Raw genomic sequence first — 26,005 nt, 5'->3', positions numbered from 1 at the left:
TAAATTTATAAATACCTTTCAAATTCCATAACTTTAAAATGTAAGAAAATAAATGAATAAAATTAACACTCCGTTATTCGCTTATTCGCGTGTTATTTGTTCCAAACAAATGTGATTGCGTTGTATTTGTCAGATACACCAGTATATATTACTAGCATTAGTAAATAATATAACTTAATAATAAAATAAAATATAGATATATAAACACAATTTACAGTAGATACAAACAAAAACACAATAATTTTTTTCCAAAACAAACTAGCAAAATAGTAAAAAAAGAATTTTCTATCAGACATAGCACCTTTTGATTATTGTAAAAATAAGTAATCGTGTGCCTATCAGATAAGGCACGATTAACGGTAAGTTAAGTACATAGGTTTTGCATCTAAAATGTAGATTCTTATGAAATTTTGAACCACATCCGTTGAAAGATTGACGTTCTGTCTGTCTGTATTTCATATGCCTGCAGAGCAATAAATCATAAACGCTATTATTGAAATTCGGTACATTACCAAGTAATTACAATTGTGTTGTTTCTGATGGCACTTGCCATGGACAAGCCCGCTGTTACAAAGACAGAGATTTTAATGATGAGCGTCTCTTGTTTTTATAGTAGCGCCATCTAGGGCCAAGTGAACGACTTAGCTACACACACATCACAACCCTTTTTATGGGGCGGACTTTATTCACTCACCCACAGATCGTAATTTAGACCTGAAGCGGAGAACCACCACCCCTGATCCAGTAACCTTAGTGGTGTTACTCTCGACATGGAGGACTTTGTGACCACGACAGATACATACGTGCGTCAAGCACGCGAGGAATCTTCGGCCGTCGGGGTTCGAACTCGCAACCTAAGGAACGCGAATGCAACGCTCTACCAACCAGGTTATCCCGGCCCGAATCCAAATTGCAATTCCCTATGAAATTTTGGTTTCAATTAATTATAAACGAGACCTCTAAAATGCATATTTGTATTTGTATGTTGTATCTAAATGCATACCCAAGACTACAAATCTACGAAAGGGGAGGGGGATACGACCTTTATTCGAGAAAATGCGAGAAGTTTACGGGAAACAATTCCCGATGGTTTGTGCTTTACAAATGTCTTTTATCTTGTAATAAAATCCTTCACTTTTCTTTTTTTTTTTTTTTTTTTTTTTTTTGGCGTCACGTTTGACGAAGGGAAATTTTCCCCAGTTGGTTCGGCATGGAAGTCTGGAAATAGGATTGCTGGTACAAATGTCACCATCTGACCAGTATTCAAAATTATACGGCGCGTCTCAAAATATCTCACATGGTGTTTAAAAAAACGGATATATAATGCACTATATAATATACGGAAAGCCGTCACCTTGCTTAGGAGTAGCGCATCTTCCCTATGATCTGGGCATCCCGGGTTCGAATCCCGGTTCGGGCATGGTTGTCCTTCATCTGTGTTCGATCTGTGAGGTAAACAACCCCCTGTGAAAAGGGGTTGTGCAAGCGAATGTGTGAGTTTCATCTTCATATGAGCTAGAAGTCAGACTTCTGCCCTCGGGTGCTCAGGGGTCTTTACCCTCAGAAGCAACTGCACACCTTTTCCGCGGTAAAGCGGACACGATATCATCATCATCAATATACCTAAAATGAAATTAGAATTTACATAATTTCATTGTAATTTAGTTTTAATATATAATGTACCAAATTATAATTTTAAAAAAATTGTGTATTAATTTTTTTTATTACGATGTATTTTTAATGCTTTTAAATAAATATCTGGAAAACCAAAATTCTCTTAGCAGGTTTCTTTTTTTCGTAAATTTATGTAAGGTATTTTTTCAGAAAATATTTAGTTACGAATCATATACTGATTACATATGAATAATTTTTTATTATGACCTATATATGACATAATCATTTCAGTTAAAAAATCCTGAATACACTTAGTTTAACATGTTATACGAAACAATCTGCTATATTGAAATATTCATTTTACATTTTATCTACCGTTACTTATATTTTTGAGCTTAAAATCAGCTTTACCATAGTGAAATAGGGGCCGAGATGGCGCTATATGACATTGTAACCGTGAAAGCAGATAGAAAAAAGCTCTAAGTGTTTATTTATATATATATATATATATATATATATATATATATATAGTAACCAATCTTAAGTAAGAAAAAGTTTGAAAACGAAACTAAAATGAAAACGAAACAAAACAGTTTCGAAATCGCAACTAAAATTTATAACCTATTTAAACTAAAACCAAAAAAGAACTTCATAGTATTTAGTTTGGGATTAATCCTTTGGCTTAAATAAAAATAGAACTTTCCTTGCATATTGGATCACTCAATAGATGGCGCTGGGAGCCTACATCTGTTTACATAATTTACCGTTAGTTTTTTAAAAACAGGGAATCACAATCGATAGTTTAAAGTTTCCTTGACTGTTGATGGTATGTACTGGCCTTTTCGTTTTCAATTTTTAATTTTAGTGCTATTTTTTGTTTTTATTGTTATTTTTGTTATTGTATTTTTACTTTGTTGTGGTTAATTTCTTCTAATTTGTTGTTTTATATTTCTTTTCTGTTAAAATGGTATATCTCTTGAGCATAATTTCAGGGGATTTTCGGGTCACGAGGAATCATTATTAGACAATGTCTGTATTTCCTCACAGAAAAAAATCCCTTTCTTTGAATCCCTGCCTGAGGGTGACCCTTGAAAAAGTCTTCAGGCCGGATTCTTTTTTTATATTTTTTATAATTTTTTTTTTGGTTTAATTTTTTTTGATTGTTTGTTTTCCTATTAACTTGATTCTAATACTTTTGTATATATATATATATATATATATATATATATATATATATATATATATATATATATATATATATATATATATATATATATATATATATATTGTGAGTGTAAAATCGTGTTTTTCAGGAAAGACATCTATATAGATAAATTTAAAAAGCAAAAATATTAAATATAAATACATAAGTAAAAAATAAAAGTACGATTCGAACCGAGGACCCGCAACACAGTCATCATTCCTGTAGGTCTAACCACTATACTACATTGCACATATAACCCGAACATATACTTCCGACCGAAACCACTTGTTTTATTGAACTAATATTTTCTGGAATTATTTACAAAATATTATTTTATAAAAGTATGAGCAAAATTTGCCGGCTTCCTGGCTTAGGGTAACACGTCTTCTCCTTGATCTAGGCGTCTCAGGTTCGAGTCCTGGTTCCAGCAAGGTTGTTCTTCACCCTGTTCTCTATCTATGAGGTGTGTGAAAGAGTCCCCCTGTAAAAATGGGTTATGCAAGCGAGTGTGTGAGTGTAATCTTCATTTGAGTGAGAAGTCAGACTTCTGCCCTAAGCTGCTCGGAGGTTCTTACCATCAGAAGCTACTGCACCCCAGCCCCCTTTTCGTTGTAACACGGACACGACATCAACATCATGAAAAGGAAATTAATGATTCAATTCTTATATTTTATAATACAATTATTTTTCTACTTCAATTATTTTTTCATAATTAACACTCCTCAATATACCTAAAACATATTAATTTAACGAAATCATTTTCCTTTCATCGTTTAAGAAAACTTTATTTTTTTAAAAACATTATTTATGAAACAATTTTCATAAAAATAAGAAAGCCAAAATATATGCTCAATTTTTAAATGTAATAATTCGACCATTCTTGTATCTACAATATTTTTGTGTATTTAAGACGTTGACAGGGCAAAAATAATTGAAATACAAAAGAAGTCTTTTAATAATATTACTTAATGAATTTAGATTCGTTTTACCTCATTTTAATCAAAAATTGTTCATAAATTGATTTGAATTTTATCATGTTAAAATACTTTCCAAATATTTATGAAGAAAAATCTTAGTTTTACATTTATATTTAATAATATGACTATATTTTCTATTAGCATATAAATAAATAAAAAATTATTCATATGATAATTGCACACATAATACTGTATAACGCATAATTGGTGCAAAAAAAAAAAAAAAAAAAAAAAAAACCAAACTGAAACGCAAAAGAAGTCCTAATATTAAGGTATAACTGTAGAACTAATATCCCCCCTTTCCTTATTTTAACAAAAAATATTTCTATTAAACCTCAGAATTTAACCTAAAAATAATTTCTGGGCCAGAACGGAACATGAAAAATCATTTTGTTGACGAGAACATTATTCATTTACTGAAATGTACATCCCCTATTGTCATAAAATGATGTCAGCACATTAATGCCTCCCGTAGAAACAGTATGAAATACACCTTATGTAAATAAAAAAGCTGCATAATGATCTGAATTAAGCAGGAGTTAATCTCTTTATCTGAGAGAATGTTAATCTCTTTATCTGGGAGAATGTGCAATTATTTTGAATTAGTCAGGTTAATGGAAATAAAAAGCAACTTCTCATCTGATCCGTTCGACAATGTTTTTGAACAATTGTAATGTGAGAAGGCATTGTATCAGTATTTTGATATTGCGACATTGTTATCAAGTTTAAGTTACAAAGCATTTTCATTTTTTTTATGTTATTTGTACTTAAGAAAAATTTGCATATGTATATATATACCTCTTTAGCAAAAAGGTACACATCTCTTTAGTACTTGATTATTCAAACGTATTTAGTTATCATCCTTCAGTGAATACTGCCCTAAAATGAAGTTATCATGTAAGTTTATATCTCCTTTGCTTATTAGTTGACTTTTTGAAAATTAATGCTTAGATAATTTCTACATTCAATTACCTAAATTTTTGAATACTGATATTTTTTAATTATAATATTCCATTTTATGCAGGTATACAAACCGCGAAAAGGTGAGAATTTATAGTATAATAAAGAATAAATTAGTAGTATAATAAAGAATAAAAATTAGTAGTATAATAAAGAATAAAAATTAGTATAATAAAGAATAAAAATATTAATATTTTCTTATCATTTTATTATATTTTATATTCTAAATTTAATACATATTTTGAAGCTTTAAAAGTTGAAAACGGAAATTAATTAAAAACTAACTTAAGAATATTAATTTTTAAAATCATAATAATATCTATAGAAACTATTTCTGCATCAAATAAAATAATAAGAAAAAATAGACTGAAATCTTGATTAAAATAATGATTCTAAATAAAGTGCCAAAAGAAAATGTTCCTTGTTTTCACACTGATGAAATTACTGTTATTTAAAGAACAGAAATAATATTAGAAAGAGTATTTGTATCTGTAAGAATTTAATTGTTAATTTTTCTTTGGTAGCCTTCACTCATTCTTTTATTGAAATATCATATGGAATTTGAGGCTGACGTTTAAATAAATTCAAGGGACTAAATTGATTTAAAGAAATTAATTTTTTCTGTTTCTCTTGTTTAGCTTTAAGTCAACTGATACAATTTAATGATTTAAATATATTTAAATTGTTTAAAAAATGTTAAAAAATTTCTCAAAAATCCTCTTTATATTAATTTTTTAAATAATAATATATGTTAAATATTATTTAACATATATTATTATTTAATAATATTATTTAAATATTATTAAAATTAATATAAAAATTGTTAAAATATTTCTCAAAAATCATCTTTATATTAATTTTTTTAATAATAAAATATGTTAAATATTATTTAACATATATTATTATTATTTAATAATATTATTTAAATATTATTAATAATAATATAAAAATTGTTAAAACATTTTCCAAAAATACTCTTTATATTAATTTTTTTTTAAAATAATAATATATGTCTGGTGCTCCGAAAATTCCCAAACAATTAATTACAATTTTACCCGGACAGGAAGGAACTGTCGAGGGAACATATAAAAAAAACAGTCTAGGTTTGGAATCCTTAAGTCTTCATCTGTTTAGAATTATGAAGTGAGTTCACATTTGGCAGAATCTCGACTCCGATGGCAACTTCAAACGTTTTATACTATAACGGCTCAACGCGCAGGCAATGGCGTTTGTTGAAACCTGGAACTTCAAACTGATCCAGAGCTTAGACATATGCCTCAAACATGAATGCCAGTTAGGTCGAAAAATACTCAATTAACAGCATTTTCATTTCCGTTTCATATTATCATTCATTGCAGGTTTTTTTCTGGCATTCGAAGTAAAGAAAAAATAGTCTATCCAACAAATATTTTGAACTAGAAATTTAGATAAATCTCGGTTTTAGACAAACTTAAACCCGAAAACCGATTTTTGGCATTATGCCTATCTGATAAATAAAATTAAAAACCATTAATTACCAAAACAAAATTAAAAATCATTTAATTTAGAAAAAAATATCTATATTCTATATAAATCAGAACAAATATGGTATTATGAAAGAGGCATTTTTTTGGAGTTTTAAGAAAATGTAAAAAGTGATTTTGAGGTAATATTTTAGAAAGATACAGATAAAAAAACACATCGAAAACTGGATTAATTTTTCAATTAACGTTTCAATTTTTTACTGTCTTTTGGACTTTGAAAAGTTAAAATAGTTATCGAAATAAAATATAAACGGTTTTCGAATTTTGAACCAAATCCATCAAACGGCTGATCACTGTTCGGTCTGTACTTTTACATATATGTAAATACAGTTATTCATAAAAACAATGACTTATATCATTCACCAATGTTATCTAAGAAAAGGCCTTACCCAAGCTCCACAATTTTATGTGGATGAAAGGGGATAAGTTTTATTGTAGAATATAAGTAAAAGTGTTTGGTTTATTATTGTGTTCAAAATTATGTGTATTACTTATTCATGCCAATCGCATAAAAATAAAAAGTCATGAAATTTTCTGTGGAATTCAATAGAAGAAGCTTTTTTATAAGTATAATGAAATTTTAACTATGTCAATTTATATTTCAGGTATTGCAATATTATGCTTTTCCATCGTTTTAAACATCTGTAATGCTCAAAATACGGGAGTAAAATTGTTCCCCTGGGATTATTACCGAGCTGCTGTTCTTGAACTTAAGCAATACAACGATGACACTTCTTCAGGAGGGGAACTTATCAACAAAAATTTAGGAAAGTATGCGTTTGCTGCTCAACTGGCAGCATCAAATGTAAGTATAATATAAATACATAATTTTAAGTTAAGATATTTTAGGTAAGCTTAAGTGTAGTTTCTTCTTAATAACCTATTTCAGGTTACTCTTATAGTGTAGGTTTTATTATTATATAAAATGCAATATTTTGTGAATTCATTTAGAATTAAGGTATCCGAATACGTTGAAATGGCTATTTTTTTCAAAAAATCGTATTTTTAGTTTTTGGTTTTATTGAATAAAGCAGTTATTTAGCTTTACAAAACAGCTTGTACTTTGTTTCTACGTCAATTACAAGCCGAGATATTAGCAAATTAGTAAAGCTCGGTAAACCGGAAGTGGGTGTTCAAGTAACCGGAAGTAAGCATTTAAATGCCCATAAAACTGTCAAATTTGATTGAAATTCCGCGATTTTTTTAAAAAATAATTTTAGTATATTATTAATTTAATATTTAAAATAATTCTGCACCTTAAGGATATCTGGCAACGTAAAATTTAAGGAAATCTGGCAACATTAGTTTGTTTACATTTGTAGCGTGCGTTGCGATTTTGTTGTGATCTTCTTGTTTAGTTTTTACAAAAATAATAGTAATCTGCATTAATTTGATAGATTATTAGTGAAATTTTAGAAAGTGTTAGTGTTTTTAACAGTGCTAGTAATGGGTAATAATAAAAACAAGTGTTACTCTCGCAAACGGAAATTCGGAGGGAACAGATACTCCAGTAAAGCTACAAAAAGTAGTAAGTTAGATGCTTCACTGTTAACAGTCAGTGAAACAAAATTAAAACAATCTTCGAAACCTTCAGATATTCCTATAAACAACGAAAAGAATGTGCTTATTAATTTCCAAATCCTCAATGACATTATTTCATCATTATGTTGTCCTGTGTGTTTTAAAAGTGGAGTTAGCATTATCCAGGAGTCTGTATTTGGCTTAGCGATGAATATGACATTAAAGTGTAAAAATTGTGACTATTCAATATCTTTCTGCACCTCTCAAAAGGTAAATAAAATGCATACCATAAATCTTGCATTTGTTTTTGGTATGAGAGTTATTGGCAGGGGACATTCTGCAGCGAAAAAACTGTGTTCTGCGATGAATGTGAATGTGCCTTCGAAAAAGTCATTTGGCTATCTCGAAAAAAAACTGGAAGCTGCTGCTAGTAACGTGGCATCCAAAACAATGAAGGAAGCTGCATTAGAAATTAGAGGTGACTCAGTAACTGAAGAAATAGCTCAGTGCGGTGTGTCAGTTGATGGCACATGGCAACGAAGAGGGTATTCATCTCTGAATGGATGTGTCACGGTCATTTCAATAGACACTGGAAAGGTGTTAGACATTGAAGTGATGTCGAAAGTGTGTAGAATTTGTGACAAAAAAAACAGCGAAGCAATAAACTCTAGTCATACCTGTACAAAACATACAGGTTCGTCTGGTGCTATGGAACCTCTTGGTGCTTATCGTATTTTTGAAAGGTCTGCTGACATGAGGAAACTACAATATATAAAATTCTATGGCGACGGGGATTCAAAAGGATATGATGCTGTGAAAGATGTTTATGGGAAGGATAGCGTTACAAAATATGAGTGTATTGGACATATACAGAAGCGTGTTGGCACAAGGCTAAGAAAATTAAAATCGAAGCAAAAAGGTCTTGGAGGTCGAGGAAAACTTACAGACACCTTCATCGATAAATTGCAAAATTACTACGGAATTGCTATCCGTAGTAATGTGAATGATTTGGAAGGCATGCAAAAGGCAGTAATTGCAGCATTTTTTCACTGCTGTTCCAGTGCAAAACAACCAATGCATGGTCAATGTCCAGTTGGGCCCGAGAGCTGGTGTAGATATCAGCAAGCCATATCGAACGGAAAAAAATACAAGGAAAAATCAAAAGGGCTTCCAAAAAATGTCCTCAATAGCATCAAGCCTGTATACATGCAATTATGTGACAAAAATTTGCTACAAAAATGCTTGCATGGGAAAACCCAAAATGCAAATGAATCGTTCAATGGAATTCTTTGGAAATTTATTCCAAAAGAAATTTTCGTTGAGTTGTCAACATTGCGGTTGGGTGCATACATGGCAGTGATTCAATTTAATAAAGGATTTGAAGGACTGCTAGATATTTTAAGGCATTTTGGTGTAAGTTTGGGGGTGTTTACCCTCAAAGGTTTTGCTGAACTCGACGAAGTGCGAGTTAACGAATCCAAGCGACATTCTTTGCCCGGAGTTAAAGTTGCCAGAAAAAAAAATCGGGCAGCTAAAAAGAAAAAATTAGTTAAAAATGAGCAAGCAGAAGGTTTAACTTATAAATCTGGGACATTTTAGGTTAGTAGTCACATGTATATAGCATATATGTGGTAAGTTGTAATAAAAATGCATTTTTCTCAAAATCACTTTTTTTGCATATTTTGCCAGCGATAAAAATGATAACTTGAATTATTCTAAAGCAATTGCTTTGAAACTTGGTATAATCTTTCCTTATAATGTTTTCTAGAGCGTGACCTAAAAGAATGTTCATAATAGGAATATTTTTTAAATTATGGTATGTTATTTGAATAATGGTGTTATAAAATATGCAAAATACCCTGTGATGGTTCTTCGACTAGCTCTAGAAGTTTTATTTATTGGGGTAGCCTTAAAATTTTAGGTCATTCCCTAGGTAATTGCATAAGGATTATTTAAATACTAAATTTATTGAATTTCGTTAAATAGAATTTCGTGTACCATTTTTGAAGTTTTCCTAAAATTTCTTCAAAATTCACCATATATCTACCAATTTTCTAAAACTAAAAAAAATTATTGCAAATTTTAACTTATAATAGCTTATGTACACATAAACTGAAGTCAAAAAACATGTTAATTTGTTTCTATATGATAATTTTCAAAAAAAGTGCTCCGAACGTATTCGGATACCTTAATACGAAAAAGATAATTGATTCCAATAATGGAAAATTATATAATAATTATATATATTTTCATAAGAAAAAATTCTGAAGTGAAATTGATCAAAAAATAGGGTACAGTAACTGTAACCAATAAAATTTTTGTCCCATAATCAAATAACATCAATCATAGTTAATATTAATAATTTAAGTTTGGCAACATATGTTTTAGATTATGATACTTTTTAAGCGACATGTGTGAATTTTTTCCTTTTTAATTCTATAAAAGTTTTATATTTTTGACATGTAGAGGCAATTGATGATTGAGAATTATTCCAATTAGATTAATCCTATCAATTTTTCCATGTAATATTTTAATACTTCTCGCATTTTATTCACAATATATCCTCAAGTCTTCTCAAGTACTTAATTTTTATAATTCTCATCTTATAATGTCTTATATTATAATCCTATAATTTTTAAAACTCAAGTACATAATTAATATAAGTTTCATGTTCATTCAATCAATTTTATTGTACTCCAGATATTTTTCTTTCTAGTTTTTTTTTTTTTTGTTTTTGTTATGCATTTTGTCGTTTGAATGTTTTTTTCCCCAATTCATTGCAGTGTGATTTTTTTTCTTTTTTTTCTTTACTTTTCTTTTTTTAAAGAAAGTCCACTTACATCAATATCATACCACTTACATCAATATGATACCGGATACGTTAATCTAAATAACGGAATTGTGGTGCTAAACATTAAGATATATAGGGACAAAATATATAACAAAAATACATACATATAAAGGAAAAATTTTATATTTCTTACCATATATATATATATATATATATATATATATATATATATATATATATATATATATATATATATATATATATATATATATATATATATACTGTGACGTTTATATATTAAAGTATACAGTTTAATTTATTTGCCAGCAGGCTTTGCCAACCTGCCGATTAGCTTAAAATAGTGGCTTATTTGGGAATCAAACTCTAAATATGGGATATATATTTGTAGATAATTTCGTCTTTTTATTTGATAAGAAAGAAAATATATAAAGCCAGCCTATAAATGAAATCCTGCCTATAAATTATCGGTGTATGCAAATTAAGAATTGTATATCCTGCAAAGTGAAAGAGGAAATGAAAAGTCTATTTCGGAGTTAATGTTTTTACTTCAATTTTAAGATTCTCAAGAACACGATGAAACAATAATAGCAGTTTGAATTTCATCATAATGTTATAGATTGTGTATCAATTTAAATAAAAAATTATTTAAATATAGAAAAAATTATCTATAACTATATAAATTAGAAAAAAATTTGCATTATTAAAGAGGCAATATTTTGGAGTTTCAAGAAAATATAAAAATTGTTTTTTGTGATAATATTTTCATAATATTATATATATATTACACAAAAATGTACAGGCATATATATACTTAAAGACATATATGTATATTTTGATATAAAGACTATAGACATTTTTATAAAATGTGCAGATTTGTGAAATGGATATTGAAACAATCAGTCATTTTAATACATATACTAGTTGATATACCAGTTGATATTGTTCGGTATCAAAATACTTTCATTATAATATTTTTAATATAAAATTAATTTTGTATAAATTCTTATAATACGCATAAACATTTTGTACAACACGTCACTTTTTTGTCTGTTCTCTGGCCCTGGTTATTGAAAATAAACTGTATATCAGTCTTTCAATTTTTTAGGAACTCTTAAATCATTAAAGCAATGACAGACAGTGCTCTTAGTTTACGTAAGAATTCAGATTAGTACGCTTATTTAAGTAAGAATTTGATTAAGAAATGTAGTGAAAAATAATGAAATGATATGAATACTGGAATAAGTAAAGAATAAATTGAAGTTATTACATGAATGAGAATTAATTGTGAAGTTTGGCTAGGGACACTTTTCATTATTTTAAGTGTGATTGCTGATGGGAAGGTTTTGGTATTTGGAAATTTTGGCGAAGAATTTTATAGATATTTGGCTTGATATATTTATAAACAGTGTCAATTCAGAGGTCAGAGTGGACTACGTCTTTCATGCCGTACCAAACTTTAAATCAATAAAAACATTTCCAAAAGATATGAAACGGAAATTTCAAAAAGTTTTAGCAGAATAAATCAGATTTTTACTGTGCAGTATTTCAAAATCGCTTGCATTAAATTTTAAAAGGGTCCGTAACAACTGAAAATGAATCAATTTGGTATCAATGAAAAGATAAATTTTTTTAATTTTGAATTGGCATTAAAATGTTTCTTAAGTAAAATTCTAATGTTCTAATTCGTAAGTACTGTAGAACAATGACAAAATTTCGAATAATTTTTAATTAAATAAATATTTAATTAACTTTTGCCCCTTGGAAAGCTGGCGATATTTTTCCTCGTGACCTAATGCAAAGCTTCGTTCTAATTGGCCTGTCATTTTGGGGGATATTTGAAATGCACATATGTACATAGCCGTACAATGATTTTTATCTGTATTAAGGATGGATAAATAAAACGAAATTTTCCTTTTGCATTAAAGTAAGCAATGAAATGAGCGCAAATATAAAAAAATATGTTGTAGTACGAAATGATCAAGTCTGTTACAAGGGTTAGAAAGAGAAAAAAACGTACTCAGTGACACAGCTTTAAAATTACAATATCCAATTTCCAGAAAATCTAAAATGTGACAATTATCCTAATACATCCCTCAAAATTATTCTAGAATTTTGTATACATGTAAATGTTTTTAAGTGGAAAAAGAATGAGTCATCAATTTTGAGTATTGGACTTTGGCCTCATTTAATATAATGACTCACTTCAATAAGGTCTGAAGATTTTAGATTATCATAAAAATTCTGAAGCTGAAACTAAGCATATGAATAAAATAAGGAGATGTTTTCAAATGGAAAAGGTAATTTAATTTGTGAAGTCACGATATTGAAAGTATTGTAATCATCTATAATTGAAGAGAGCATAGTGCCTTAATTAAAAGCAATATTAGTTTTTCTTTTTTCTTGTATACGAACTAGAAAAAGTAGCCATTAAAAAAATTCAATCTCTCTATTTTTTAAATCCTTGTTCGAAAGAATTCGTACCTATATAAGTTATCTTCAATTCACTTCCTATGGAACAGAATTCAACATTATTCTTGATGCTAACAGTTGGTGCCCAATACTAATTTTGATTTTGCTATATTGCACATTCATATAAATGGCAAATAATCAACACAATGACTTTCCGAAAATGTGTCCTAGTTTTCTAGAAGTAGGACACAATAAATTAGATTTATCCCCACTCAAGAGAAACTAAACATTCATTAATAGAAGGGTTTTCCTTAAGTGGTTTGCTATCAAGTAATTTAACCCATAATGCTGCTTAATACTTTAGGATTCGAATGTTTTTACTTTTTAGTTTAGTTTTAACGTTCCATTTTGAAGCAACACTGATGCTATTTTGGGATCGCCCTCTAATTTTGAAAAGCGGTCAGAGGACGAGGATGACCCATGAGTTGGCACACGCCTGTTTAAACGGCATCAACGCGAGAAACGTTCGACCCGATGATTTAACGTGCACCAGACCAGCTTACACGGCTGTTCGTCAGTGAAATCGGGTCTCGAACCTAGAACCCACCAATCCCTAAGTCGAGACTTTACCACTGCGGCCACCGATTCTATTTATAACCCCTTTAATAGAAAAAATTATTTAAAAACATTCAAACTCCTAATGCGAACTATTGAAGCATGATAATGGTTTAAGTTTCATTAAATCTTACTTTTCTTATTTTTAAAGTTATTAAAATATAGTAATAATTTGCCCACAAAAGAAGAATTTCATATCGTCTTAATGTGTATGTTGCTAAAGCAAAAAAATAAGCACTTACTAAAACAATAAAAAAAAGTAGTTTGTAAAATGTGCTTAAAAATATATATATTTTTAATTTATTAAAACTACAGAAAATATTCGATGAAAGTAAATTTCGTATCAATGAAAATCTAAGTTTTAGAATGTTAATTGGTTGAAAAAATAATTGCTGTTCAATTATGAGCTCTGAGGGTAATCAGGAAATACGCTGATTTTCGATCAATAATTTCACAAAGCACAGTAATATTGCAATTTGGCTTCGAATTATGTGATATTCCGTTTTAACCGGCATAGATTCCTTTGGAATAAAAATATATAAAATTGAAGATAGGCATTGTAGTTTCCAATGTCATTAAATTGGACTAGCCTGGTGTCCTGACATAGGGGTAGCGCATCTTCCCCGTGATCTGGGCGTCCTGGGTTCGAGTCCCGGTTTGGGCATAGTTGTTCTTTCGTTGTTCTATCTGTGAGATGTGTGAATGTGCCCTCCTGTAAAAAGGGGTTGTGCAAACGAATGAGTGATGCGTGAGTAGCTAAGTCATACTGTTGGCGCTACTATAAAAACAAGAGACGCTCCCCCACCGGCTTAAAATCGCTGTCTTCGTAACAGCGGGCTTGTCCATGGCAAGTGCCTTAAGAAACAAGAACAACAAATTGGACTATGACTTAATTCATTAGAAAAGTCAAGGTCAAGCTGACAAATGTCATCCAGGCTGTATAAAAATATTGTCTGTATATATTCTACGTCAATAAGACCTCTAAAATTATAGAAATGAACCTATTTTTCTGCTCATTAATTCTGGGAATTAAAAGACAATTATATCACTGTATTGTGAATTTTTTTGTAAATTTTTTGTGCATGGTTTCATTTTTTAGGAAATGTTTTATTTACATTTTCTTACGCTGTTGTTTTAATATAGCGTTAGAAAGGTTTTAAGTTATTGTGAATATTTCAACTTATAAACAATGAAAACGGAAATAGTCAATTCAGATAAATAGACTCAAATCAAGTTAGATAGATTTTTAAGTCAAGCCAGATAGATTTTTAAGAATGGACTGATTGGTATTAAAGTAGTTTTAAAATATATCGAGCAGCTTTAAGTATATCTCAAGTATGATTGTGCTAGAATATTTCAGATGTATGATACTTCGCATGAGATTACATAGTATAAAAGTAAAAAACTATCAATTTCCAAAAACATACTGACAAATATCTTAAAGTTTGTTTTAGTTTAGTTATATTAATGCCTCGTTTTAAAGCAACACTAAGACTATTTTAATATGGACCTCGTAATTTTGAACTGCGGTCAGTTGACAAGGACGACTCCTTAGCTGGCACCCCACTCTCCACTCCACAACAGCGGTTGGATGTTTGGCCAGGATGAATGTAGCGTGCACATGACCTGCTTACACGATGGTTCTTGGTGGAATTGTCTCTCGAACCTAAAACACTCCAGCTCCGAAGCCGAGACCATACCATCAGACCACCGTGGCTCCAAAAAAGTTTGAAAATAATTCTAACTATTTGGTATTTATCAATTCATTTTAATATTTCTTTAATTTCACTAATAAAAAAAATCTAAAATGAACATTTTGTTGGCAATATAATTATCATATTTCTCTCGAAATAACACTTTATGTATATTCTTCAAGATATTGTTCGATGCATAATGCATAGTATTTGACATACATAAAATGTTCATTATTTATCTCATTCATCTATTACTAGATATCGACATTCGTCGTTGATAAAATATGAAAGAAACTCTACAATACTATATTCGATGTCATCAATTTTAATTTAGTCATGAGACATTTATTATTATTATTTTTTCTCTTTTCAGAAAGTCGATATCATTGTGTTTCCGGAAAAAGGTCTATTTCCCATGAAAATGGACAATGCAACTTGGTTTCTGAACTATGCGGAAGACATTCCTGATGGCAGCGAAGAGGCAAATCCTTGCAATGATGATAAATTTTCTAATAGTCCAATTATAAGAAATTTAAGCTGCATTGCACGAAAGCACAATTTCTTTGTCGTTGCTACTTTATTTGATGTAAAAAAGTGCGAAGTTGAGACAAATTGCAAAAACAGAGTGAACAAGAACAGTTGTGTCACTAATAGCTCAGATTGCCCAGATAGTGATTATTTTTACTTTAATACGTTAGTAGTTTTCAACAGAAGGGGAACTTTGATAGTCAGGTATTACAAAAGGCATCCTTTTACCGTTCTTGAGAAAGGCGTGACAACTCCTAAATATCCCGAACCTGCATATTTTGAAGTTGGTTTTGCTAAATTTGCAACAGATATAGGCTTTGATTTCTTGTTCAATGATTCAGTCATTGATATAGAGAGACGCCCCAGTACTAAAGGTATTGCTTATGCTAATTGGTGGTTCGATCATACTCCGTTCTTTTATTTTAGTGTTCCAAATCAGCAGGCTTTTTGTCTTACAAACAAGGTAACTGTTCTTTCCTCTGATGTTCATAGCCCAAATCTGGGGTCTCTTGGTAGTGGTATTTATTTACCAGGTAAAGGAGCGGTAGTTTATAGCTATAATCCGGATGGCAAAAGTAAACTTTTGATTTCAGACGTCCCAGCGACATTTTTGGGCTCAATTTTAGATAAAAACCTTAATACGAAATTCTTTTACATTGAAGACGACGACACGGTAAATGAATTGAATGGGGAGGAACCACGTGATTTTAAAGCCGAATGTGGCCAAAATGTTCTTGGAACGAACCCCAGCTCCTTGACTGATTACCGTTGTATGCAGACAGAAGTTCATCAGTATACTTTCGTCAAATTGAATAAAACTGAAGACAATATCAATATTTGTTCAAACAATTTCTGCTGCAGTCTCGAATATCAGGCTGAATCTATGAATGAGACTTTTTACTTTGCAGTATCTGGGAACCGGCTAAAGTTTTACGACATCTATTGGTTTGGTGTCCAGTCATGCTTTTTGTCTCGTTGTGAGCCGGTGGACGGTAAGCCCTGCAGGAATTTTCTTTTGAAATCTAACACCAAGTTCAATAGTGCTAAGATCACAGGTTCCTTTGACACCAATCATATTTATCCTCATGTTCTTGATAGCGATCTTCGCCTAACCGACAGGGATGAATGGAAATTTGATGGAAAGTCTCAAATGACTTATAAAAATTTAAAAGGAAAGAATCTGTTGCATGCTGATTTATATGGAAGGTTATATAGAGAAGATGGGTTAGTTAACAGTTGAAATCCTTTTCGTAAACTGTTTTAAAAAAAAGATTTCTTTTCTTTTCTTTTTTTGAAAATTTCATTTGTTAAAGTTGTGTTTTCTTTATTGTGCACAAAGTATTTCTTGTTTCAGTGTAATCACTATTTGTTAAACGAATATAAATGCTTTCTTTTTTCCTGAACAAAATTTCGTTTTCTGGTTTTAAGGAATTAGTTTGTGTTATGCCAAAATATGCAATATAAATAAGTATTTTGGTATAAATCTTAAAACGTTGTTTTCTAGATTATAAATATGCTAAATGCAATTTCATTTTTCTTTTGTTTCATATTTATTGTAACTTTAAAAGCTGTATTATAATAATGTATTGCAAATACTCTTACACAATAAAATTTTTAAAAATCCAGATTTCTATATGTCTCATTAAATGTTTTACTTTTTTTATAATACACATACTTTTTTACACAATAAAATTTTTAAAAAATACTGATTTCTATATGTCTCATTAACTGTTCTACTTTTTCATAATAAACATACGCTTACACAATAAAATTTTCAAAAAAAAACATTTCCCGCTTTCTATATATATTATTAAACGTTTTACTTTTTTTATAATATAGATACTTACAGAAAGTTCACAACTCAAACAAATAAATGTATTGATTAAATATCAGTAAGTTAATATCAACAGAAAATTTAAATTGTTTATATTTGTAAACGGTTTTCGAAAACTGCCTGAAAATTTTACAAAAAGTGGAAGAGCAACAAAAGAAAGTTTTTATACCGTAAAAAATATATTTGAAAATGTACCATTAAAATGGACGATTACAAAACAACTGAATTGGACATATAAACAGAAGCCCCAAATAAAGTGCAACTAAACTTTTCACCTCTCGGTTTTTACATTAAAATCACAAGACTACATATTTGTATATCATATCGACGACGCATGCATTGTTGAACATACATAAGTATTCCCCAACATTTCTTATATAACAAATTATCTTCCAGAGATTTTGACTGACTATAACTATTTCTGTGAAAACTTCATTAAACATTTTAAGGATATACAAAAACTTAAAAAAAAAATCAATAAGCAAAAAATAAAAAAAAAATCAATAAGCAAAAAATAAAAAAAAATCTCACAAAAGACAATTTATACACATTAAAGAAATCAGTGCATATTAATAAATATCCAACAAATAATTCCAAATTCCCTTATCCTGATACTGAAATGTATCCCTAAACAAGAACACCTTCACCACCATGTTGTAACTACATTAGATTAAGCTAGTCTTTAGATTAAGTTTCATACAATATACAATCAGAACCAAAAGATTTTAATCAGTTTTCTTCAATGAATAAGATATGATTCCTCTTCGTTTCGGGTTTATATATCATTAATTTGACGAAAGGAAGCTTAAGCTTTCTATTTTTTGCATTGACAAAAACATTTTTATAGGCTGAACGTCCATACAGCCGTTTGATCTGAGCATTCATCGAATACTTTCAGGTGAAATTGCAGTAGAAAACATTTGGGTAAAAAGCTGCAGAAATCTTTACAGAATTAAAATTTGGATTTTTCACAAATTTTAAGTTTAACTTTGTAAAAAATACCTGACTATAAATCATTAACTAAAACTGAAATCTTATCGTTTATAGATCAGAATTAAATCTCTTATAGGCCATTAACTATAAATCTCTTGTTATGTTTAATTAATTTTCGAAGACAATATTTTCTTACCTTATTTCCGTTTCCTATTTTCTTCTTAAAAGCATTTCATCATATACTGTACTGTAAAATGGAATAAATTTACTTATTTAGTGATATACCGAATTGATTTATCATTATTATGATGAATCAATGATTATTATAATCACTTTTCGAATGTTCTTAATGCTTCTTTACAACAAGACTAACAAGCAAGGACTCATGCCAAACGATTTTTAAAATTTACTAAAATGCAAAAATAAAAAAAGTAACAGACGATAATTTTAATTATGAATTTATTCGAAGATCTGGCGGCGTGCGAACTCTTTTGCGATGCGTTTTTTCTTTACCTTCTTCATATACAGTGTCTCACTAAAGAGATGGGACACTTGTGCTGTACAAAAGGAAACTGTAATAAAATAAATTAAAAAAAACATGTACAAATTTTTTGTGGGTGTGTTTCATACTTAAATTTAGTAACAATTATTACATAACATACATTTTGTCAAAATATTAAAATATTAATTTAATAAAAATACAATTGTTTAGAACGGAGCAAAAAATAGCTCACATAAGTGATGGGACACCATTAGATATGCAACAAAAATCGTCTCAAATAAGCAATAAAAATATTTTTGGTGGTTTTATTTTTACTCAAAAGCAATTGGCAATAATTTATAAAATCGTCTGCAGTATTTCCCTCCAGTTTGTTTTGGAATTTTTGTGTTTTTTTTAGCCCTGTGCAGCCATGAATGCTAAACGAAAAGAAACTTCGCCTGAAATTCGAAAATTAGTTATTAATTTGCATATTGAACGTGGAAAATCTATTAGAAAAACTGCTGAAACAGTTAATTTGAGTCATTCATCAGTTTTCAATATCATTAAACGATATAAAAAGAATCATATTATTCAGGATAAAAGAAGACCTGGCCGACCATCAAAGGAAGCTATCCAATGGAATAAAGCGAATTATCTTTCGAAATATTAAAAAAAATCCAAGAAAGAGTGCTCCTAAAGTTGCTGTTGATTTACAAGCATTATATGGAATAATTGTTAATCCTGAGATTATTAGAAGGGTAATTCTATCTGCTGGATACACGGTACAGTAGCCAGGAAAAAAATTCTTCGTAAGTGAAAAGAATAGAAAACTCAGACTAGCTTTCGCAAAATCCAACTGATTACTGGAATAAAGTTATATTTGCTGATGAGAGTAAATTTAATATATTTGGTTCTGACGGTAGAATCTTGGTGTGGAGTAAACACAGGGAAGAATTTCGCAAACAGAACATGGCGCCAATAGTAAAACATGGTGGAGGAGGAGTTATGGTATGGCGGTGTATGTCGTCCGCTGGAGTTGGTAATCTTGTTTTTACTGACAGTATAATGGATCAGTACAAGTATATTGACATTTTAAAGCAAAATTTGAAATCTTCAGCACGAAAATTGAGCCTTCATAACGATTTTAAATTCTACCAGGACAATGACCCCAAGCATACTGCTTTGAACGTTAGACTCTGGCTGCTGTATAACTGTCCTGAAATAATAAAAACACCACAACAATCTCCAGACTTAAATCCCATAGAGAGTATTTGGCAAGAATTGGAATCAAGAATTCGCAAACACACCATTTCTTCGAAACAACAATTAAAATCGGTGCTTCAAGAAGAATGGGGTAAAATCACTTCAGAAATCACAAAAAAATTAGTCGAATCCATCCCAAGAAGATTAAATCATGTTTTAAAAGTAAAAGTAAATCCAACAAAATATTAAAACCTTTTAAAAAGTAAAATTTTTGGATAAATATTTGATGGAAAAGTAAGTGTCCCATCACTTATGTGAGCCATTTTTTGCTCCGTTCTGAACAATTGTATTTTTATTAAATTAATATTTTAATATTTTGTCAAAATATATGCTATATAATAATTGTTACTAACTTTAAATATGAAACACACCCAAAAAATTTTTGTACATGTTTATTTATTTATTTTATTACAGTTTCCTTTTGTAACGCACAAGTGTTCCATCACTTTTGTGAGACACTGTATGTAATTTTAATAATAAAATTTAAACTCAAATACGCATGCATCATTACCTTGGAGAAAAAATTCAAAATGAAACAATTTGTTTATTAAGGCATAAAATAAAATAAATTATTTTAAATAAGATCAACAGGTAAAGTGTAAAATAGGTCAATAGTATGCTTCAAGATTAATACCGTTATCAAATAACTGAAAGAAATTCGATAAGACGAAAAAAAGTCAGGTCGCATCTTTAGGAAAAGAATTATTAAAGGAAAAAAATTCTAAAATTTAATTTTATATGCACAATAGTGTTGTGGTAAAAAAAAAGCTGAACAAATTTAATGTTGTAAATAGCAAGCAAAAACTTTCAAAAAAAAAATCTGAAATCTCTGAAAATCTAAACTAACTAACTTGCGCTATAAATAAATAACTAAATAACTGCTTTTTGAAAAAAAATTTAAATTTGCTAAGGGTTTCAATGATAAACTCATGGATAATAGAGAACTATCATAGCATTTTATTTAAATATTAATAGAAATTTTAAAGGCAAGAAATATTAGGATCTCTAAAATTGAAAAAAGTAATAATTTTCTTATGATAGTGAAGACTAGCCTATACAGAACAGAGAAGAGAACTTTCATGTAAATTGCTTTTTTTAAAGTAAAATTTTTGATATTGGTTTTAAATGGAAAGTTTGATCGCTTATAATTATAATCATCATTTTTTTAAAATTTTGAAGAATATTTCTTTCAATAAATACCCTGAACAAGATCAGTTCAATTTACGTCCAGAATTAGAGGAAGTATTATCGATAAAAATCAAAGCGACGTATTTATGCATAAACTATAGTTTCTGAAAAATGTTTGAGAAAATTAGAATTTCGGGTCAATAGTTTATTTCACTCATTTTATATTGCTTAATGATTTTATTAACAAATTTAGTTTCAGTAGCTATAACAGAGAGGAAATTTTTTAAACTGAAAATAATTAAAAATTATTTGAGATTTACTATGGGTCAGGAAATATTGACAAATCTTATAATTATTTCTATTGTAAGTGATATTTTTCAAAAATTAATGTAAATTTATTTATAAATAAGTTGCTAAAAGCAATGCTCGAAAAGTTAAATTTCTGTAATTTAATTTCAATCAAATGCTGAAATTATTTTTTGAAAAATTGTTTATGTTTCTTTTATATATGGTATATTGTTATTATTTGTTTATTGTATATATATTATTTGCCTTGTTAACGGTATTGAATGCAGTTTATATGGAAAAAATTTAATGTCTTAACATAATTTAATGCTAATACATAAATTAAATAAATTGCCACTTACTTATCTACATTTCTACTTCAGACTTTGCTCTTTAATTGCAGATATTTCAAATATTTAGCATATTAAATAAGTAAATTAATTTGTTACTCATTGTAAAAGAATGGTGTTAAGCAATATATTTGACATTAAATGTCTTTACTATATTATTTTACTATATAAACACATGAATACTTCTTCAATAAATATGTCCGAATGTATTTTCAACAATGCACAAAATGTTTCCATATTTAAAAAAATTAAAAGCAATACTTATTCTTTTCATTTTTGTTGTTGTTATTTTTATGTCAATAAAATTTCAAGTGTTTACCATTAGCCATTTCCTTCTCAAATTGTCGATGCCTAAAGGCATTCACTAGACGTTTACAGGACTGATTGGCATTGAAGCGGACCCTGTATACATAATATACAAGAGAAAATAAATAAACGTTTGCTTTATCATAGCTGCAAAAGCGTTTTCTTTTTTAATGATTACTTACTTTTTTTTGTTTCTGTGTTTTTTAAATGCTGAAGCAACCAGTTTCAAAACTGATGTATTTAAGGATAGTATAGAAAGATTGACATCATTCATACAAAACAGATGAATGCAAATAACAATTATTTCCTTTCATTCTTGCGATGTAAATATACAACTTCTAAACTGTGTACAAAATTTATAAAGTTTTGCATTCTTCTATATACAAAATATTATTTTGCGATTCTGATTTTCATGTAATTTGTTCTCATCTAAAAATTGTCCGATTAGGTAAGAGAAAAGAGGAAGAAAAAAAAGAAAAAAGAAAAAGAAATTTTACCTATCAGTAAATAGTTCAGTTTCAAACTAACTAACCAAATTCATTTTTTAAAGTTGAACAAAGAGTTAATTTTTAATAAAATTTATTTGAAACTGTTATTGTTTGTTGTCCCTTTTTTAACTTTTACTATACATTTATTATAGAATGACTAATTGTTCGGTAAATATCATAATCTAAATCTGTTAATAGACATTTAGCAGACGATTCCTTTTCAGACATTTTATAACTGCTACCATTTTTATTTTGTTAAAATATTATTAAAAAGTAAAAGCAAACGATTTTTTTCTTTAATAAACATATTTTGTTAATATTATTTCGTTTATTTTTTGTATAATAGCTGATGATCAATTGTAAACTTTCTGGAATCTGGCAATACTTGTAAGATTCGCTGTTATGTTGAAAGAATAAACAAGCCGATGGAATTCTAAATTGCTTGGAGTATTATTTTAATTTTAAGAATTTAAGATGCTCTGCAAGCTATATTTTGAAGCTTAAGAAAACAGGTAGTTTTCTAGAAAGCATGCAAAACTAATGCATTCCTAAAGCATTTAACCGATGCATTACTCCTGGGCTTCGTCTGTTTGGCTGGGATAGAAAAAGAAACCCGCTTTTCAATTGAACGTCAATTACTGCACCAGTTTTCACTTATTGATAAATAGTGTGATAAAAAAGATAAACTAAATTTAAATTTTAAGATATTATTTTTGAATAATTTAAATTCTAAATGTATACAGAATAGAGTTACTCTGATTTAATTAATTGAATGTAGGTGTATTGACCAGAACGAAATAATTAATGAAATAACAAAATATATCATTCATAATTCTTCATAACCATTCTCGGTTTTTTTTCTTTTAAAAAATTAGTTATTTAAATACTTATTTGATTTTATTCAATATATTTTTTAATCAGTCTACCGAATTTATTTTTAGAAAATCCAATCGCTTCCTATTATTGTATGATTGAACACATCAGAATATCATAGTAGCTGAAACTATTTTGCTGAACAAAGTAAAAATTAACAATCACAATCGTGCCCTCGTGTTTTGCAAAACACACACACACACACACACAAAAAAAATTCTTCTCTTAAGCTCTCGTCATATAATCACGTGCTAGTTAACAACCAATCACTGATCCAATATTCAGATAGCTTTCAACTGAAGGGGAATTTCCCTTTACATTTCGAACTCTTGAAACACAAAAGCCTCTATTGGATTGAGGAATAGGAATGGTTTGAAACTACGTCCTTACAATCGTGAATTTTATTTTCCTAAATCATCGATTTAACAAATTGTTAATGGGAAAAGTATAATAAAATGACCACCAAAACTTATAATGGAATAAATCGATACATTTTCCAGTGGAATATTGAAAACTTTCCCCATTGGTTAAAGAAGGGACAGCAAATAGATAGTCCCTGTTTTATTACTGATTCTTTGGAAGCAACCAAATGGTCGTTGCGTTTGTATCCCAGGGAAACAAAAATATAAACGAAAAATTTGTTAGTTTGTTCCTTGTTAGGAGAAAAGATTGCAGTGGGCCGGATAGGAAAGAAATTAATTATCAACTCGCCTTCATGGATAAAGACGGTTTTTTCCTGACGGAACATACTGCATTTGGAGACACGTTCAAAAAAGGAGAATGCAGGGGTTTCCCATAATTCGAAGAACGAAATAAAGTTTTCGCAAGCGAAAGAAAGACATTCCTTTCTGGACATATTCTGAGAGTGCAATGCACAGTTTGGAAGATAAATGAGATATTAGGGATAACAAGAAATATATCTTCCCGAACAGTTTTCAAGGTAAATCGAAGATCTCTCGTTTGGAAACTAGAAAAATTCAGCCTTCTTAAACCTGGCTTAAAACGTAGAGTCAAAGATAATTTAATTGATTTTCATCTCGTTTTAAATGAAGGATTAGATTTTGAGAAAAAGATTGACATAGAAATCATATCATTTGATGAAAGTATAAAATATTTTTCATTGAATATTTTTATTATAGATTCGGATGGGAAAGAGGAAGAGTGTGGAATCTGTGAATATTATCTTGATGATTTAAAGAAAAGGAATTTATCTGCACCAGAATTCTCTAAAATGCTGATGGAAAACAAAAGTCGATATCTATCAAATGATGTTCTTTCATTTAATATTGAATATGTCTCTTCAGATGGAACCGTTTTTTGTAAAAGTTTCACCTGTGCAGTAATAACTCCTGAAGTACTGAAGACAGTTGGCAAAAAGAAAAGCGAATACGTTGTTGCGAAAGAAAAACCTCAACTTACCACAGCTCTGGTGGATGCTCTGGTGGTTAAAATCAATGTATACGAATAGGATTTTTTGTGATATTAAGCTTCGTACCTCAACGCAAACCTTCGAGGCTCACAGAGGTATTTTAAGCTCCAGATCTCCTGTGTTCATGAGCATGTTCAGAAATGACATGAAGGAGAAGAATAGTGGACATGTCGACATAACCGATCTGGAGGACGACACAGTACAGCGAATGTTGGAGTACATGTACACAGATTCCCTGGCAGACATGCAACTTGAAAGTGCCTGCAAGCTTTACGCAGCTGCTGATAAATATCAGATCCTGTCCATGAAAAAACGGTGCTCTTCTTTTTTAAAAGAAAGTTTATTCCCGAACAAAGTTTATGACGTTTTAGTTCTGGCTGATTTGCATCACGACGATGACCTCAAAAATGATGTCCAGGATTGTATAATTGAGCATGACAGGGAAGTTTTTGGCTCGGCCGAATGGAAAACTTTCATGGACACGAATCCTAAATTAGCTGCTGCTGTTATGTATCGAAAAGTCTTTCCTCTCTAGGATTTAGCAGAGCAGTATGTAAGTGATGTGTGTTTTTATTTTTCTCTGCTAATATAGTGTTCCATTGTTTCTGTTTATGTTTTTAAATGTGAAGAAAATTTGGATAGCATATTATGTAATATTAAAATATCATGTTTTATCATATTTAGGGAGCAATATTTTTCTGAAAAAGTAGTACAGCGGATTCTTAGTAATATGGAATTACCCAAATCTTGCCGATTTTCAGCACAGCGAAAAAGTAAA

At 29.4% G+C, this 26,005-nt stretch overlaps 2 protein-coding genes across 2 annotated transcripts; both read left to right on the top strand.

Annotated features, from left to right (window-relative positions):
- The first annotated feature begins 4,575 nt into the window (after positions 1–4,575).
- Positions 4,576–17,276, top strand: LOC129981814 (biotinidase-like). Its single transcript, XM_056092840.1, has 3 exons — positions 4,576–4,692; positions 6,884–7,083; positions 15,703–17,276. The coding sequence occupies exons 1-3, from the start codon at positions 4,680–4,682 to the stop codon at positions 17,095–17,097; spliced, it is 1,608 nt and encodes a 535-aa protein (XP_055948815.1). The 5' UTR covers positions 4,576–4,679; the 3' UTR covers positions 17,098–17,276.
- Positions 17,277–25,357: 8,081 nt separating this feature from the next.
- LOC129980653 (speckle-type POZ protein B-like) lies at positions 25,358–25,762 on the top strand. The gene has a single exon (XM_056091033.1). It carries the CDS (start codon positions 25,358–25,360, stop codon positions 25,760–25,762), a length of 405 nt encoding a protein of 134 aa, XP_055947008.1.
- The last annotated feature ends 243 nt before the right edge of the window (positions 25,763–26,005 follow it).

Source organism: Argiope bruennichi, chromosome 8 (assembly GCF_947563725.1).
Source record: "Argiope bruennichi chromosome 8, qqArgBrue1.1, whole genome shotgun sequence".
Classification (NCBI taxonomy): domain Eukaryota; kingdom Metazoa; phylum Arthropoda; class Arachnida; order Araneae; family Araneidae; genus Argiope; species Argiope bruennichi.
This window is presented reverse-complemented; position numbering and strand designations above follow the sequence as displayed.